This window comes from Lycium barbarum, chromosome 11 (genome assembly GCF_019175385.1).
Source record: "Lycium barbarum isolate Lr01 chromosome 11, ASM1917538v2, whole genome shotgun sequence".
NCBI lineage: Eukaryota > Viridiplantae > Streptophyta > Magnoliopsida > Solanales > Solanaceae > Lycium > Lycium barbarum.
The window spans coordinates 19,566,345-19,586,562 of record NC_083347.1 but is presented as its reverse complement, the minus strand read 5'-3'; the positions used below and the strand labels follow the sequence as shown (position 1 = coordinate 19,586,562).

At 34.7% G+C, this 20,218-nt stretch overlaps 1 protein-coding gene and 1 pseudogene across 1 annotated transcript; both read left to right on the top strand.

Moving 5' to 3' along the window:
• Nucleotides 1-1,308: 1,308 nt before the first annotated feature.
• LOC132618940 (dirigent protein 1-like) lies at nt 1,309-6,845 on the top strand (annotated as a pseudogene).
• A 5,702-nt stretch (nt 6,846-12,547) lies between these two features.
• On the top strand, nt 12,548-13,331 carry LOC132617643 (dirigent protein 1-like). The gene has a single exon (XM_060332692.1). It carries the CDS (start codon nt 12,583-12,585, stop codon nt 13,093-13,095), a length of 513 nt encoding a protein of 170 aa, XP_060188675.1. The 5' UTR covers nt 12,548-12,582; the 3' UTR covers nt 13,096-13,331.
• Nucleotides 13,332-20,218: the final 6,887 nt, after the last annotated feature.

The following is a 20,218-nucleotide window of genomic DNA, read 5'->3' as shown; positions in this document are numbered from 1 at the left end:
CGTTCTTTAGTGGATTCACATACTTTATATATTAGAATTTACAGAATTTAACCTATAGAAAACACTGGACTTTGTTGGCGAAGTGGGTCCATTTGATCCACTTGACCCTACGTGGGTCCACTCCTATCAGTTAAGGTGTCTAAATAGAAAATCTAATTAAGTTTAAGGGGCTATCTGTGTATTTGACTTTAAAAATATCGTGCATTTAACGCTAAAAACTTTAAACATTAAAACTCATAAAAATTAAATCTTGAATTCGCCTCTAATAACATCGAGTCAGCGAAGAGTAGCGCTTATAATTACATTTACTTTCTCTATTTATTTTTACTACTTTCCTAATATGTATGTTTCATGAAAAAAGATACATTTTTACATTTAAAATAAATTAATTCTAAACATTTAATTTATCCTTAAATATGATGATTTTGTAGACACAAAAGATATTAAAATTGATATTACTTTACTACTATTTAGAAGACTGAGTTACTCACTCTTTATCGTCTGCTTCGTCGTAAAAAAAAAAAAGTGGCCAAATTAAAAGGGTTTACATCAATATACACACCATCAACCTAACATTTCACGACAAGTGTTTCTTACTTTTGTCAAATAGTTTAGTACTAATAAATGTGGGCCAGTGTAGCCCTCTACAATAATTCTATGACAAGACTTTTTCCTTCACGCTTGATAAATAATTTTCACTATTGAAAATAATATCTTAAAGTCATTTCAAATGAGTACGGAGTATTTATTTATCAATCTGATTTATTATTATGATTTCAGATTTATAATAAAAGAATTTAAAAGTTCTAAAAACAAGCTTACAGACTATTTTAAGTGAAATAATGATTTTCACAATTTTTTTTTGTAAGTGAAATACAATTGTAACAGTTTGGCCAAATTAAAGGGGTTTACATCAATATACACACCATCAACCTAACATTAAATTGAGTATCCGTTTCCCTCCCTTTCCTACTAGGATTGGAAATCTTGTATTTTACATATTCATACGATTGAGTCCTTTAGGTCTTTTTTAAATTTTTTAATTGATTCAATTGTGAAATAACACGACATGCGTATCTAGGGAATAGTTTCTTCAAAGCGAATTCTCCCTAGATACATCTATTCAATTTAATTCTGAATTTATTTCGAATATATGATATATTAATTGTGCTAAAGATTTTAAATCTATTAATTGCATCCGCAAATTGAAGAAGCCAATCTTTTGATTGGTTGAAGAGTATAGCAATTTTCCTATAAAAGGAAGCCTTGGTACGTTCATTTCTTCACACCAACAAATTAAGAGAGTTTAGATAGAAAATCGTTTGCGAAGAAAAATAGAGTGTGCAAGTAGGTGTTATAGTGAAGTATATAAAATAAAGAGAGTTATTTTCTTTGAGTGTGATGTAGTCTTTTAAGACTATCAAGTTATAATATTTTTACTATAGTGGTATTGTATTTTTACGCCGTTAAAAGATTTGATGTCCTTGTTATTATCTTGTTATTTAACGTGGGTATTATTCGTAGGCGGGATCATTATTTTCCAACATTATTTGATCAAATGTGACCCAATCCATTTCGACCCAAGTAAATTTTGAACGAGTTGGCTCTTGTTTTATAATGCGATTCATTTTGACCCAACCCTTGCAATTGCCACCCTTATTCGAATGTAAATCACTCTATTTGGTTCCATATTATGTTTCTTTTTTCATTTCTCTATTTATCCAGCGTGACAGATAAATGGCTCTAATTTCATACCATTGAGGCAAAGTGATGCTTTTCTTCTTTAGGCCCCTTTTAATTTCTCTCACCAGTCTTGGTTTAGATGAGCCACTCCTTTCATACTAACTTTGATTATTCTTTCAACGACCAAAATCGGAGTAGTTAAATTTTTATTTATTTTTATTAAGAGGTTTGGGCTCGAGCTTTGAGAATGGAATCCGAATTAATATCCCAAAGTGGGTATTGAACACCCAACACTAGATAGAAAACCCCAAAAAGAAAAAAACATCCCATATTATATCAATAAATCATCCCCGTCCTCTGTCAACACTCGGCTATTTTCCATGCAGCAAGTTCTATGTTTAATCCAGTATTTTGAGGTAAACGATTTTTTTGAAAGGATTTAAGTTATATACACTAATATCAAAAGTTCTTTTTTACATTATTAGTAATTTTAACATATAATAGCAGCATATTAATTGCCTTTTAAATAGATTGTCACTTAATGCTTATCAAGAGTTCCATATGTTTGAACTCTTTATTTCCTCTTTATCTCACAGATTTGATAGGCGTTGAAATCTAAAGTCCATGGCAAGAGTGCCACTCGTCAAGCAAATATATGGTCTCTTTTGTTTCCTACTAGCTAAAGTATCATTTTTTCGCAGACTAATTAATCTGCAGTACTTCTTAAATAACTCTAACCTTGTCTGTTTGTTAAGATCAGATCCGCTCTAAATGAATAATTAAGTACTCCCTCTACGATATATTTTTCTTTTTAGTCTGTATAAAAAAGAATGATATATTTTCATATTTACAGTAATTTAATTTTAAACTTTACCTTTTTGTGATGATATATAATCATAAAAATATCTTTAACTTATTTTAGATCACAAAATTAAAAAAATTTCCTTTATTTCTTAAATTTCGTATCCAATTAAATTATATCACATAAATTGAGTTGGAGGGAGTAGTACAACACAAATTAAAGGGGAAGAAAATAAGAAAAGATTTTTTTTTTTTTTTTTGCGATACATCATGTTGAAAAAGACTAAACTCTTTTTTCTTGTAGGTTTGAGAGAGTCCTCCTTATGATGGTACGGAATCAAGAATAAAGTGCATGGTGATTGAGGAGGAGCATGGGCAGTGGGTCTCAAAAATAAGGCATTATATATACTATACCAATTACTTTCTAAAATCAAGAAGTTGAAAAACACTCAAAAGACTTTTCTTTCTCTGCTCCTGAAAAGAAGTAGCGCAAGTGGGAGCTTTTTGAGGTATTTCTTGTTCACCAAATATCTATCTTTACTTACCAGCTATTTGGACATGCTCGTTCTTGTTTTATTTACAAATGTTGGTGTTTGATTTGGTGATCTTTTGATGTCTTTATTATGGAAAAAGAAGCTGTATTTGTTGTTTTAATCAAAAGCGTGTTTCTGAAACTTCTCCTTGGAAACAGATAATACTACTCCCTCTCTTCTCATTTACCTGTCCAGTTTCTCAAAAAACTTTAATTAAATGTATATTTTATTTAAATTATATAATTAATGCTACTTTAATACTCTAATTAACTTGGAAAATGGTTAGTTAATGATAAGGTTAAAATTGAAAAACGATACTTCCTCCGTTCACTTTTATATGTCCACTTTTGACTTTGCACAATCCTTAAAAATAATAAATGAAGTATTTAATTTACCAATGTACCTATATTAATTGGTGTATATATTTATTGAATTTGAAAAAAGATTTGAAGTGAGTATTTAACACTACGGGTAAAACAGATTTTTTTTTTTGTCTTTTATTGATATGCTAAAAGTGATAAGTAAAAGTGAAAATCTATTTTTAGAATACTGAACAAGTAAAAGTAGAAGGAGGGAGTAGTTGATTTCTCATAATTTGTTAACAAGTAAACTAAATCTATTTTTAGTATACCACATAAGTAAATGGAACGTAATGAGTTTCTCTGGAGGGTGATGCCCCGACCTTAGTTTGGTAACTAAGCAATGAATTATTCGTTACTCTTCTCATTTCAGTAATTGACAATGCCCTCTACAATAATCAATTCAAGTATAAACAGGGAACTAATATACTAGAAATTATGTTGCTCGGATTCTTTAAAATTCCGACGGGTGTGTGTCGGATCCTTCAAAAGTAGTGTATTTTGGCAGATCCGACATGGGTGCGGCAACATTTTTGGAGAGTTCGAACAACTTAGACTAGAAGTGCTTCACTCTTGACAGTTATTTGCGTGGTATTCCAAATAGCTTAATGGTTTAACGCCGTAACAAAGCATGTATGGGGAGAAATTTTAGAAACAATTTTTCACTTCTCATAAACCAGAAAGTTTTCTTATCCAAACAAATTTACATTTTAGAAGCAGGTGTTATTGCTGCTACTTATATGATGTATCACGTTGCTCTGGCACAACAACTGACTTTGCTTGTATGCATGTAATGATTCATCCGATTGGGATTGGTTAAGAGGAGCTCAAGCTACTACAAATAAAAACTACACAATGGAGGCAGCAAAAATCGATCAAGTAATTACTAGGAGAATACTACCAATTTGATGGTGATTCATAAGGCAAGTTGGAGGGATTCAAATGAGTGCATCTATGAGGAGAAAGATCGATGACGGATCTCAAGGTAAAGGTGTTTTTTGGTATAAAAACACGCTCTGAAAGCTGAATACCAAAAACTGTTTACTCGGAATATGTTAAATGTTCTAGCATGAGACGTGGTAAGTATTTTCAGTTAAGGTTTGAACGTTTAGCGTTTAAGGTTTAAACCTCAATTCAAAATACTTACCACGACTCGAGCTGGACATTAAAACTATTCCAAGTAAGTAATTTTTGGTATTCACCTTTCAGAGCTTGTTTTTATACCAAAAAACACCTTTGTCTTGAGATCCTTTATCGATCTTTCTCCACATAGATGCACTCGTTAGTATCCCTCCTACTTGCCTTATGAATAGGTCACCATCAAATTGGTAGTATTCTCCTAGTAATGGCTTGATCGATTTTTTGTTGCCTCCATTGCGTAGTTCACAAAAATGAGTTCGCAGCTTTCACCTTCAGCTTATTATGACTTTGTATTCTTTCAGATATTTTGGCTATAGAAAGTACAATCATTTAATTCCAGCAAAACATTCTTAATTAACTCGGAAATTCTAATTATCTCTTACGGGTTTAAATCTGAAAAGTTGTTGATTAAATATGATAAATTCCGGGTTGAAAAGTTTTGGATAGGAAAGTAGGATGGCTATTTCATTGAGGATGGACATGAAGTAGTTGAGGCCACTGTTTAGTGAAGACTTTTTTATGATAATACTTGATTACCGAAATGAGCTACTTTAGAGAATAGACAGTTTAGTGCATAACTTTTCGAAGCAGAGCATAAATTTAATTCTTCAAATTAATTGTAATATGGAAATAATGATTGGAGAGTACAAATGTATTTGCGTATTCACTAATCTGACGATTGTTTAATAAACTTAATTAACAACAATTGATATTGTTCCTTGTAAAACTTGGAGTAGAGGTGTATTTGTTGAAGGGATATTAGCACAGCAACATCATTAGAATCTGCAAGAGCACTCTATGTTACGTTGATCCTTCATTTGTCTTGACGTACCTATGCGGACGGGTATAATAAGGGTGTAAGTACTTCGCGTGAATCCTTCAAAATACACTAAAACGTAAATGGTGTAAGGATTAGTAAAAAGATACTCATACATAGGGGCATCAAATATGGTTCAAAAGTTGATGACCTGATTAACTCGCACAAAATTTTATGGGGTGGACGCAAGACAAATTCATATTGGACTGATTTTAGCCTAATTCAACATAATCCATTTTAAAGTTAGGGCAATTTGCACGATTGCCCTTCGTTGGATATGATCTTTAATTTTTGCCCCTCAAATTGTTGGTCTTTAATTTTTCCCTTCGTCTAAAATACTTTGAGGTTCTAGGTTCGAACTCCGGTTTAGTCTAAAAAATAAAAATAAAAAATCGCAAGGCAAGACTTTTTGCAAAGGCTTGTCTTGTGATTTTTTTTTTCTGAGCCGGGGTTCGCACCCAGAACCTCGGGTTATTTCGACCACCTTTTAAGTGAAGGAAAAAAATTGAAGACCCCCCCCCCCCCCCCCTCCCCCAAAAAAAGAAGGGCAATCTGAGCAAAAAAAAAAAATTTAAAGCGATCTCCAACTTAGTCCAATATTAGCTCAATTCTAACTCATTTTTATAATTTACTTTAATTTGAGTTTACCACTTGAGATTTACTTTACTTTTTTCTATGTATTCACTTTCTTGTATCATGTATCTCATACTTTAATCTCCAAATTTGTTGTTCTTGAAACATAACCACACCCCCCTGCACTCCCCCCCACCCCACCCCACCCCCACCCAATTGCATAAATACCTATCAATTTCACCAAAAATTAAAGCACAGAAAACCCAAAGAGTCAAGAGTAACAAACCCAAGATCTTGTCCATGGAATCAAATTCAATCAAGCTATCCCTCATTTTGCTTCTAACAATTTTCATAACCTCAAAGACTGAACTAGGCCAAATTAAAGAAACAAACATGACACTCTATTTTCAAGATTGGTCTGGTGGACCAAATGCCACCGTGCTACAAATAGCAGGCCATCAAGATGGTCCCCTAAGTTTTGCTAAATTTGGTTCAGTGTTTGTTACTGATGATCCAATAACAGAAGCCTTTGATAAGAACTCGGCAGAAATTGCTAGAGCACAGGGCATATATGTTACTTCTGCATTGGGTGGCAAAATTTTTCATGTGCTAATATCAATTATTTTCACTAATGAAGAATATAAAGGCAGTACTAATACAAGGTGCTAGTCCTCAGTTTGAGAGAGCAAGAGAAGTGGCACAGTTGGTAATACAGGAAAATTTAGAATTGCTCGTGGATATGCAACTTTTGAGACTATTCACTTTGATTTGGCCGCTCATTAAGTTGTTATTCAGTGTAATATTACAATTTTACATTACTGATTGGGGGATTAACTATGATAATAGTCCATCAGAATAAAGTCAAATTGTATATGTGATTTGTTTTCCAATTTGATTTGTCAGTGTAAAGGTTAGCACATAATAAATAAATGCTGTTTATAATGATAACTCTTGGCTGGTGTTTCTTATTTATGAATACATTTTAAGAATGTCTACCAAAAATAGTTTATTCCAACTTCATTTATAAAGTCTACCAAAATCTCTAAACTGCTAGGCGAGATCCATCCACTAAATTTTTAAGAAGCAGCTCAATTTTTAGAAAATTCTACCAAAATTCTCTGAACTGCTAGCTAGGCTTAACCATTAATAAACAATAATAATCTTCCAACAGGCGGAGCTAGGTGCACAAGGCGACCAAACTTTCTGTTGCCAAAAAATTACAATGCACGTAGAAAGTCAATTTTTTTTTTTATGGACAGTGGAGGTTGAATCCTTTTAGCTTCTTCCAGAATTTACTTATTTATATTTTGAATCTCCTTACAAAAAAAATGGCGGGCCAATGACACTTCCTTCTGAAAAAACATGCCTTAATTGCAAAGTGGATTTAGCTACATTTCAAATTGGGAAAAGGGTCAAATATACCCTCTACTTTAGTTAACTTATCCCTCCGTTAGCGAAAGTGATCAAATATACCCCTCCCGTTAATAAAGTGGACACTAGTAAAGTTTTTGCTTAAACAAGGATTCAAATTGGTATAAATCAAAATCAACTTCAAATAATTTCAAATTTTATATCCAACCATTTAATAACAATCTTAACAATTCTAAATGGTTAGATTCAACTAACCTGCAAAGTCAATAGACCCAATTTTTGTTCTTCAATAACAGGCTCAACAAATTTAAAATGATGTTTTTCAAGTTTTTTCACCTAGACTAATCCAAACCAACTACAAGTAAGCAATGACTATTCAATGTATACAGTACCAGCAACGATGCTGGAGAAGGAGGAGGATAAGGAGGAGAAATTATTTTTGACCGCTTGACCAAAAATAATTACAGTTGTTAGTCAATATAAAGGGAAAGAAGATAAGAAAGGACTATTTTTTTCTCACGTGAACAACCCTTTCTTGTATGACATAAAGTGGAACGGAGGAAGTAGTACAATACAAAGGGCCACGTGACCCTTTCTTGTATGACATAAAGTGGAACGGAGGGAGTAGTACAATACAAAGGGGAAGAAGATAAGAAAGGATTCAATTTTTTCTTTTACTTGAACGACCTTTTCTTGTATCGACAGGTATTTCGTGCGATATGGTGTTGAAAAAGACTAAACTCTTTTTTCTTGTAGGTTCGAGAGAGTCCTCCTTATGATGGTACGGAATCAAGAATCAAGTGCATAGTGATTGCGCAGGAGGATGGGCAGTGGGTCTAAAAAATAAGGCATTATATATATTACACCAATTATTTTCTAAAATCAAGAAGTTGAAAAACACTCAAAAGACTTTTGTTTCTCCGCTCCTGTAAAGAAGTAGCGCAAGTGGGAGCTTTTTGAGGTATTTCTTGTTCACCAAATATCTCTCTTTATTAACCAGCTATTTGGACATGCTCGTTCTTGTTTTATTTACAAATGTTGGCATTTGATTTGGTGATCTTTTGATGTCTTTATTATGGAAAAGAAGCTGTATTTGTTGTTTTAATCAAAAGCGTGTTTCTGAAACTTCTCCTTGGAAACAGACAATACTACTCCCTCTCTTCTCATTTACCTGTCCAGTTTTTCAAAAAACTTAATTAAATGTATGTTTTATTTAAATTATATAATTAATGCTACTTTAATACTCTAATTAACTTGGAAAATGGTTAGTTAATGATAAGGTTAAAATTGAAAAACGATACTTCCTCCGTTCACTTTTATATGTCCACTTTTGACTTTGCACAATCCTTAAAAAATAATAAATGAAGTGTTTAATTTACCAATGTACCTTAATTGGTGTATATTTTTATTGAATTTGAAAAATGATTTGAAGTGAGTATTTAATACTACGGGTAAAATAGGAAAAACAAATTGTCTTTTATTGATATGCTAAAAGTGATAAGTAAAAGTAAAAATCTATTTTTAGAATACTGGACAAATAAAAATAGAAGGAGGGAGTAATTAATTTCTCATAATTTGTTAACAAGTAAACATAATCTATTTTTAGTATACCAGCTAAGTAAATGAAACGTAATGAGTTACTCCGTAGGGTGATGCCCTCGACCTTAGTAAGTTTGGTAACTAAGCAATGAATTATTCGTTACTCTTTCATTTCAATAATTGACAAAGCCCTCTACAATAATCAATTCAAGTATAAACAGGGAACTAATATACTAGAAACTATGTTGCTCGGAGTCTTTAAAATTTCGACGGGTGTGTGTCGGATCCTTCAAAAGTAGTGCATTTTGGCGGATTTGACATGAGTACGGCAACATTTTTTTAGAGTCCGAACAACTCAAATGAGTGCATCTATAAGGAGAAAGATCGATGACGGATCTCAAGGTAAAAGTGTTTTTTGGTATAAAAACACGCTCTGAAAGCTGAATACCAAAAACTGTTTACTTGGAATATGTTAAATGTTCTAGCATGAGACGTGGTAAGTATTTTCAGTTAAAGTTTGAACGTTTAGCGTTTAGGGTTTAAACTTCAATTCAAAATACTTACCACGACTCGAGCTGGACATTAAAACTATTCCAAGTAAGTAATTTTTGGTATTCACCTTTCAGAGCTTGTTTTTATACCAGAAAACACCTTTGTCTTGAGATCCTTTATCGATCTTTCTCCACATAGATGCACTCATTTGTATCCCTCCTACTTGCTTTATGAATAGGTCACCATCAAATTGGTAGTGTTCTCCTAGTAATGGCTTGATCGATTTTTTGTTGCCTCCATTGCGTAGTTCACAAAAATGAGTTCGCAACTTTCGCCTTCAACTTATTTACGACTTTGTATTCTTTCAGATATTTCGCTATAAAAAGTACAATCAGTTAATTCCAGCAAAACATTTTTAATTAACTCGGAAATTTTAATTATCTCTTAGGGGTTTCAATGAAATAGCATGGATGGACATGAAGTAGCTGAGGCCACTGTTAAGTGAAGACTTTTATAAAATACTTGTTGCAATTCACATTTTATGTTAGTACTTGATTACCGAAATGAGCTACTTTAGAGAATAGACAATTTAGTGCACAACTTTTCGAAGCAGAGCATAACTTTAATTCTCCAATTGATTGTAATATGAAAATAGTGATTGGAGAGTACAAATATATTTGCGTTTCCACTAATCTGACGGTTGTTTAATAAACTTAATTAATAGCAGTTGATATTATTCCTTGTAAAACTTGGAGTAGAGGTGCATTTGTTGAAGGAATATTAGCACAACAACATCATTAGAATTTGCAAGAGCACTCTATGTTACGTTGATCCTTCATTTGTCTTGACGTACCTATGCGGACGGGTTTAATAAGGGTGTGAGTACTTCATGTGAATCCTTCAAAATATACTAAAAGGTAAAAGGTGTAAGGATTAGTAAAAAGATACTCACACATAGGGGTATCAAAATGGTCCAAAAGTTGATGGCCCCATTAACTCGCATAAATTCATATTGGATTAATTTTAGCCCAATTCAACATAATCCATTTTAAAGCTAGGGCAATTTGCACGATTGCCCTTCGTTGGGGATGGTCTTTAATTTTTGTCCCTCAAATTGCTGGTCTTTAATTTTTGTTCTTCGCCTAAAATACTCCGAGATTCTAGGTTTGAACCCCGGTTTAGTCTAAAAATAAAAAAAATTCGCAAGGCAAGGCTTTGCAAAAAGTTTGCCTTATGTGACAGACTTTGCCTTAAGGCAAACTTTTAGTTATGCCTTAAGGAAAAGTCTGCCGCATAAGGCAATGCGGCAGGCTTGCCTTGCAATTTTTTTTTTGATTAAGCGGGGGTTCTAACTCAGAACCTCGGGGTATTTTGGGCCATCTTTTTAAGCGAAAGACAAAAATTAAAAACCACCCCAAAAGAGGGACAATCTGCTCAGACAAAATGTTTAAAGCGATCTCCTACTTAGTTCAATGCTAACTCAATTCTAACTCATTTTTCAAATTTACTTTAATTTGAGTTTATTACTTGTGATTTACTTTATTTTGTTTTATGTATTCACTTTCTTGTATCATGTATCTCATAGGTTTGAGGTGTTTGATATATTGGAAAATATTTTCCATGAAAAATATTTTTTAGAAAATATTCTGCGAAAATATTTCGGCGAAATTATTCTCCATGAAAAATATTTTCCTAGAAAATACACTTAAAAAAAACTAGGTCAAGTTGGGCGGGTCATGACTCAGCCTTTTTTTAGCTCATTTCAGTCCAAGTAACTTTTGGACCATTATTAGCGCAACCCATTTGTTATCTCAGCCATTTTTTAATGGACCCAATTTCAGCCCAACCCACCCATTTGACGCCCCTACTCATACCGAATTCTTGCTAGCTCACACCCTTATAACGTACCCATAAACGAATCTGATGAGTACTCCCTTATGCCATGTTGCTATTTAGAGAGGTTTGAAGAAAATTTTGAAAAAAGTCAATGACTACTAGCTTATTTGTCGAAAGAAAAAAAGGAAAATATAGTACTTTATAAAAATTTAATTAATGAATTGAACATTCGATAGACAAAAACTCATTAATTTGAAGAGTCATTTCATCTACTAAAAAATAGATCGATTTGTGACCAAGGAACTAAGGGTCGAATCTTCCAAAACCAAAGCCATTTGCTCGGAACAACTGTACCATCGCTGTTTGTGCATTCTTTTTTTTTAAAATTGTTTTTATTACATAGGGAGTCGGAAAAGGGGAAATGGGGAGGGCATTACAATGTGGGGATTCGAACCCTCACCAACAAGGTGAAAATTCAGGTAGTCAATCAACTGAGCTACTAGATCCCTATCATTGTTTGTGCCTTCAGGTAGTCAATCAAGTGAGCTACTAGATTCCTACCATTGTTTGTGTCTTTATGTTCAATGAATACGGAAATTAAATTACTATCAATTCCAGTAGGTTGCATCTAACAATTTATATGCATTTTAAAGTGATACTATTCAATTTAAATTGCACCAAGAATAGCTTCTAACAGGATTTCCAACTTAAAAACAACAGAGAGTATCGAAGCTATACGGGTCTTTTCGCTTACTACAAGAAACTGTGTAAAAAAAAGAAAATGCGCATCATATCTAGCCAACATACCCTTCCATATTGTCACTTGCTTTCTTAGTTATTATCATTGAGATGTTAACACATAATCTTTAAGTTAGAAGTTTCAGTCTTATGATCATCTACTCTCACAACCTTCTCAAAGTTGGAACAAAATATTTGGTCTGTTTCAATTTATGTGAACATATTTGAAAATTTTAGTCTTGAACATGTCAGCACATAATTTGTGTAGACTATAAGAGTTTTGAAACTTATAGTTTAAACATAGCATAATATTTGTATGCCTATAAATGTTTTTCATTAAGTGTAAAATGAAATATTTAAGTTGTGGTATCTTATTTTCAAATATTGAAAGGGTCATACTTTTTGCTAAAAGAAAATAGTTTTGCGTAAATTGAAACAAATAGAATGTAAAATTACTTAAGTGTAGTTGTGTTGACTTTAGACCTTAGCTGGCTGTGATAGCTGAGCTAAATTTGTATGTTTATTCTGGTAATTAATAAAGATCGTTAGTTACCAAAACAACAAAAACAAATAGAATATAAAATACTCCAAATTTCTTGTTCTTGAAACAAAAACAACCCCCCCCCCCCCCCCCCCCCCAAAAAAAAAAAAAAAAAAACCCCAACCAAAATTGCATAAATACCTATCAATTTCACCAAAAATGAAAGCACAGAAAACCCAAAGAATCAAGAGTAACAAACCCAAGATCTTGTCCATGGCATCAAATTCAATCAAGCTATCCCTCATTTTGCTTCTAACAATTTTCATAACCTCAAAGGCTGAACTAGGCCAAATTAAAGAAACAAACATGACACTCTATTTTCAAGATTGGTCCGGTGGACCAAATGCCACCGTGCTACAAATAACAGGCCATCAAGATGGTCCCCTAAGTTTTGCTAAATTTGGTTCAGTGTTTGTTACTGATGATCCAATAACAGAAGCCTTTGATAAGAACTCGGCAGAAATTGCTAGAGCACAGGGCATATATGTTACTTCTGCATTGGATGGCAAAATTTCTCATGTGCTAATATCAATTATTTTCACTAATGAAGAATATAAAGGGAGTACTTTGGAAATACAAGGTGCTAGTCCTCGGTTTGAGAGAGTAAGAGAAGTGGCTGTGGTTGGTGGTACAGGAAAATTTAGAATTGCTCGTGGGATATGCAACTTTTGAGACTATTCACTTTGATTTGGCTGCTCATTATGTTGTTATTCAGTGTAATATTACAATTTTACATTACTGATTGGGGGATTAACTATGATAATAGTCCATCAGAATAATGTCAAATTGTATATGTGATTTGTTTTCCAATTTGATTTGTCTGTGTAAAGGCTAGCACATAATAAATGAATGCTGTTTATAATGATAACTCTTGGCCGGTGTTTCTTATTTATGAATACATTTTAAGAATGTCTACCAAAAGTAGTTTATTCCAACTTCATTTATAAATTCTACAAAAATATCTAAACTGCTAGGCGAGATCCATCCACTACTCAATTTTTAAGAAGCAGCTCAATTTTTCGAAAATTCTATCAAAATTCTCTGAACTGCTAGCTAGCTTAACCATTAATAAACAATAATAATCTTCCAACAGGCGGAGCTAGGACACAAGGGGACCAAACTTTCTGTTTGCCGAAAAATTATACTGTATATACAAGGTCAATTTTTTTTTATGTACAGTGGAGTTTGAATCCCTTTAGCTTCTTCTAGAATTTACTTATTTATATTTTGAATCTCCTTACTAAAAAAAAAGGCTAGCCAATGGCACTTCCTTCTCAAAAAACATGCCTTAATTGCAAAGTGGATTTAGCTACATTTCAAATTGGGAAAAGGGTCAAATATACCCCTCTACTTTAGTTTATTAGTTAACTTTTCCCTCCGTTAGCGAAAGTGGTCAAATATACCCCTTCCGTTAATAAAGTGTACACTTGTACCCTTAAGTGGACGGAAATCCCCAATTCAGCTAAAATTAACCATTTAATTAAAAATACCCTTGCTCCAAAAGTTTATCCGCCCTGACCCATCACCAAATAATTGCACCCCCACCCAAGCAATGGAAGAGGTGTTCCCCGTATTTTATGTTGAAGATTCTGTGTGTTAATTTTCAATTGATGAGTAAAAAGTTTCTTAATTGTCTTAATCAACAGATATGGCATCTAAGAGCATCATTGTTGATTTAAACAAGGGCGAGAAACTAAACGGTGAGAATTATGACATCTGGAGTCGTAAAATGTGGTATGTATTGGAAGAGCAAGATGCTCTGGAAGGTATTAACCATGTTTTGGTTCACCCAGAGGAGGGTAACACTGCCCCAACACATAAGAGATCTGGAAGCTTACAATGCATGGAAAAAGAAAGATTCTACTGCACGTGGAATTATTGTGAGTTCGGTTGTTGATGATCTCATTTACGAATGTGAGGAATACCCTACTGCTCATGCTATGTGGGCACACTTACGAGAGACATATGGGGGGTACTACTGTGAGCCGCCTTAGATAGCTGACTGCCACAACCCAAATTGGACTCGTGCGGGCACCTACCTTCCCACCTTGGTAGGCGAACCCTCTCATTCATATAACGTCTCAATCACACAACATTCCATTTAAAGCATTTGATAATTAAGAAATACAACGGAATTCCATTTATAAATATTCAATAAACACAAGGTTTATATGTTTACAACAACACTAATTTACAGACTTGATACAACTTCCCATGACCTGGTCTAGACTAGTATAAGAGCGACTATTGACTCAGATTACCATTACATTCTACGACGCATCCTCCGTCTTGAAATGATATGGGAGGAGGACTTCCAGTACGCTCCGCTTCATATCAATCAAGTACCTGAAACAATATACACCTAAAAAGAGTGTAGCAAGTGCAATATCGGTACAACCACGAGTATTGAGTAAGTATCATAGGCCGACAATGGTTAGGAATACATATTGGTAAAGAATTCACGAATAATGATGATAATCACTAAATCAAATCACATATCCATATACAGTACATCACAACGTCAATATACCTTAGGCCGCGATTACTCTCTAATGAGTTGTAAGTTAACCAGTCACCTACATATATTCTCAACATATATGTAATTCCTAAGCCGTTCATTTGTGTTTAGGGGCGGGCTCATCGTTACAACGCCTTTTATCCTACCTCTCTTAGAAACAACATGCGACTAATTTTAGGTTAATTTAATAGGCACAAGTTAACAATATAATTTAATTATAATCGAGTCCAAATGGTCGTCATTACCTATGTAAAGCATCTAAACCCAAATACGTCAAGCCCGAATATATCCGATCCAATTCAATCATCATAGTCCAATTATCACAATCCAATCACCAAACATCCAAGTCAAGTCGTGATGCAATGCAGTGCAATAATGGTATGAATGCGATGCCATGCCATGCAAATGAGGTGTACACATGTACTCCGAACGGAAATATCGACATCTCGGTAGCACAACCCAGCGTGACTCGCGAAGTCTAAGTGCCACCCATCCCAGATCTTTGCCCAACAGACAGACGGGACCCTAGCTAATTGCTCATAAGAGGAGTCTCACCGGCACCATCCTGGGGGACCCGCGGAGTCCATGCACTAACAACGATTTCGGGATATCATCGGTCATGAAACAACGATGTCGGAATAGATCATCGGTCATCGGCCATCTCACAATCACTCAAGTAAAGAGTCTATCAAAATATCAGTTTTGCTCAATCAACGATACCAGATCATTACCGGGTATTGGCCATGCATCATGAATATGAGAGAATGTATGCAATACATATGTAAATGATTCCGGAATTGAACCTCGGACATCGGCCTTCTCACAATCACTCAAGTAAAAGAGTTTATCAAACATCAGTTTCATATAATCAACGATTCCTGAATGGATCTTCGGGCATCTGCCTTTTCCAAATCATTCAAGTAAAGAGGTTATCAAATACCAGTTTCGCTCATTCAACGATACCATATCATCACCGGGTATCGGCCATGCATCATGAATATGAGAGAATGCGTGCGATGCATATGTCAATCATCAACAATCAAGTTCAATTTTACAAGTACCAACAATGGGGTACGCCAACAATGTATCATATCACAATACCAACAATGGTATGCCAACAATATATCAATATCACAAGTACCAACAACAGGTACGCCAACAATGTATCACAATTCGAATACCAATAACGGTATGTCAATACTATCTCTAATCAAGACAATAATACAGATTTTAATTCGCACCAACTACTCACGGTATCAACCATCACAATGGAACAATCAAGTATATATAACGGGTGGCTAGTCCCAACACCCAACAGATCAATCAATTGATATGTAGTATTACCATTTCCCTAAATTAGCCTATTAGTTTAGGACAAAAATCTCACCCTATACTCGAGTTATTCATCACAATTTAACTAGAATTCAATCACTACCATGATACATTTTATCCTTCCATCTAGCATTTAGATTCACTACAAATAATCACGTATTACAGGAAGTTTTCATTGTTAAGAACAACTAGATTCTGTCCGCTACTCCCAAGTTACATAAATCCACTGATAATCAAGAAAAACCACATCAATACCTAAGGAGTCTACAAGCCACAAGCCCGAACAAACAAGTCGCACACAACAATACCATTCCAGAATTCCATCCCAAATCTCCGATTTCCTATACATGCATTCTCCATTTCTTCTAACACAACAATATGGAAAACTAATCGGAGTCTACCGCAAGGAAGCCATAACCTACCTCATGGCCGAGCAGGTGCCATGAACATCCGTTGATTCTTCAACTTGGCCACCATAGCGTAACCACACAAGAAGTTTGGTGACTCCCATGAGACCCCAGAGTGGTATTCACCATCTAGCACGTTTATCGAGGATCCTGACATTGATAAGGTAGATATGGAATCTATTCCACCTTTAGATTCGCTTTCACTACGCTAGTTGAGTAATCAACCTTTATTTAGGACAATCATGACCATATTCAAGTCACTAGTTTGGTCAATTTGCCATTTTAGGCTTATGTTCAAGAAACCCATTTTCAAGATCCATAGTAGAGACTTATTTATGTTTTCAATAGGTAAATAAGGATTAGATTAAGAGCCAAGTTGGGATAATGAACAAAGGGAAAATAATCCAATGGTTTATATTAAGAAGACAAAGGATTCATCTTTTTGGGAACTTAAGAGATTGTGGTACCCATTCTAGTGATTTCTAGATGAGGGGTTTCTTGATAAGAATCTCTAATGGGAGGGGAAGGATGGTGAAGGTTAAAGGCATTACCTCTTCCAAGAGAACCTTACTTTTTTCTCCAGAATTGCCTCATGGGCAGTTGGACATTTTAAGGTTTGGAAAAATGAAGCCAAATCCCAAAATGTCACTTAAATAGATGGAGTCACTGTTCTTAACAGTTGGGGCGGTCGCGTCACCGCTCTAGCGGTACCGCTTCAGCGCCCTAGTTACCGCTGGGCGGTAAATGAGAAATCCTTAGTATACCGCTTCTGCGGTTTCCATGCCGCTGTTACACCACCGCTGGGGCAGCCTGGCAGGCGCTGTAGCGGCTCAATTGGGCCTAGGGGGCCCGGATCCAATTCTTTGCATGCAACTCACACGATTTCCCGATCAAGTTAACAATTCCCAAGTTGTAAGGGGAGTTTCAAGCATGTCTCCAGGAGTCGGGGTTACGAATATTTTGAAATTCACCAGAACGACGGAACGGGTCGTTACATTGACTAACAAATTTGACATTTACAAGAAGCGCCATGGTCACAATGTGAAACAACACCTTAGGGTGATGTCTAGCATGATTGCTCAACTCAAAAGTTTTGGTCATTTTCTCTCTGATGAGCAGCAGGTTCAGGTAGTGATCCCGTCTCTTCTCAATAGTTAGGAGCATTTAAAGGTTAACTTAACTCATAATGATAGCATCAATTTTTTTTTGAAGTTTCCTGTCATGTTGAGCTTGAAGACGAGTGCCTTGGTGCTGCTAAAATCGTATCTAATACCTATGTGGCAGAATTAAGTGGCACAAAGTCTTCAGGCTTCAAGCGCTAGAAGAATTGGAAAAATGACGGAAAGGGTAAGAAGACCGAAGAAGGACCCTCAAAGAAAAGGAACAAGCCAAATCCCAAGTAAGGAAAATGGTTTTTCAAGAAGAAAGATAAGATTAAGATGAAATGCTACAACTGCCATGTTCCAGGGCATTTTGCTCGTGAGTGTCCCGAGCCGAAAAAGATATCATTTCAAAATGCATCTCTAAGTACTACATATGTTTCTAGCACTGTTTTACTAACTGAATCTTATCCTGTGTGGATTATAGACTCAGGGACCATCGACCATTTGAGTCATGATCGAGAAGCGTTTGTGGAGTTTCGTCGAGTCTCACCTGGATCAAAGTGGATATATGTAGGAAATAATGCAAAGCTTGAAGTCAAAGGGATAGACACTTGCAACTAGACTTGCATGGTGGCCGATCTTTGATGTTGCATAACGTTATATATGCTCCAAAGATCAGACATAACTTACTATCTGTGTCTGTTCTTCTAGATCTTGGTTTCGATTTAAATTTTAGTCATAATAGTGTTAGAATTACTCAAGGCAATGTTTTTTATGATTTTGGACTTCATTATGATGGTTTTATCGTTTTATGAATGAAGTTGAGAATCAACTAGATAAAAGTATAAAGACTTTAAGAACCAATAGATGTCATGAATATTTATCAAAACAGTTTGAAGAATTATGTAATGAAAAAGGCATTACCAGACAATTAACTATTCCATATATACCTCAACAGAATGGTGTAGCAAAAAGGAGGAACAAAACATTAATGGACATAACAAGGTCCATAATGGCTTAAGCAAATTTACCTATCTCTTTCCGGGGAGATGCGTTATTGACTGCGACCTGTTTATTGAATAAAGTGCCTTATAAATCAGTTACTTTCACTCCCTATGAGCTATGGACTAGTCACTAACAAAATCTAAATGATCTACGACCTTGGAGTTGTGCTGCATATGTAAAAGATCGTTTTGGTAAGTTTGGAAAATTGAGTCCAAAAGGGAAGAAATATATCTTTATAAGATACTCTAAACACTCCAAAGGGTATGTGTTCATTGTTGAATTAAAAGATGGAAGTATAACTGAAATTGATTCGCGAGATTTCACATTTCTAGAAAATAATTTTTCAAAAAAGGGTGAAATAACGGAAGGGGAGCCTCTTTACAAAATGCTGAATTCAGATAATCAGACAATGTCTTTAGACATATTTGATAGTCAAATAGATCAAGGATCGGTTCCTGATCCAACTGGGAGTTTTGAATCCTAAATTTCTATTGAGGAATCTGAACTTTAATTGCGTAAGAATACTAGAAAAGGCATACTTAAACGATCATACTAGATTGAGGATTACGTTTTCTTGGTATCTCCCACAGAATTGGATGAGCCTAATTATGGTACTAAGGCTTGGGCAAGCCCTAGAAAAGATGAATGGATGAAAGCAATGAAAGAAGAATTGGAGTCCATGAGAACTAACAAAGTCGGAGATCTGGTTGACCTTTCTTCTTGGCATAGAGCTATTGGGAACAAATGGGTTCTAAAAGTTAAACGCAAAGCGAACGGGTCAATAGAAAGATACAAGGCAAGATTGGTTGCAAAAGGTTTTACCCAACAACTTGGAATAGATTATGAGGAAACCTTTTCACCAGTTGTGAAGTTTACCTCAATTCAGTTACTTTTTGCTATTGTTGCACGTTTGGATCTAGAATTACACCAAATAGACGTGAAGACGACTTTTCTCAATGGTGAATTAAACGAGGAAATACACATGGAAAAACCTGTAGGTTTCATCGTTAAAGGCCAAGAAAAGAAAGTTTGCAAATTAAAAAGATATATTTATGGCCTGAAGCAATCTTCAAGGCAGTGGTATTTGAGATTTCACAAAGAGGTAATATCATATGATTTCACCATGATCGATGAAGATCATTGCATCTATGTGAAGAAGTCCAATGGAATGTTTGTAATTCTTTCCCTTTACGTGGATGATATTTTATTAACCGAAAATAATTTAGAGTATGTCAAAACTATCAAGTCATGGCTTTCTAAGTCATTTGATATTGTTACATCCCGTATTTTTGAACGTCGGATAAATTGTAAGTTGAGGTGGGACCCACACATCAAGATTTTTTTTGGGACATGTGAAAAATTATATGAATCACATATGTGAAGTTAAACACAACTCAAGAAGGACCCTTGGGCCAAATCAAAGTGGAAGT

Bases quoted from the DNA above. Each gene is read 5' to 3' on its own strand.
- LOC132617643 (XM_060332692.1), top strand. From the start codon at position 12,583: ATGAAAGCACAGAAAACCCAAAGAATCAAGAGTAACAAACCCAAGATC.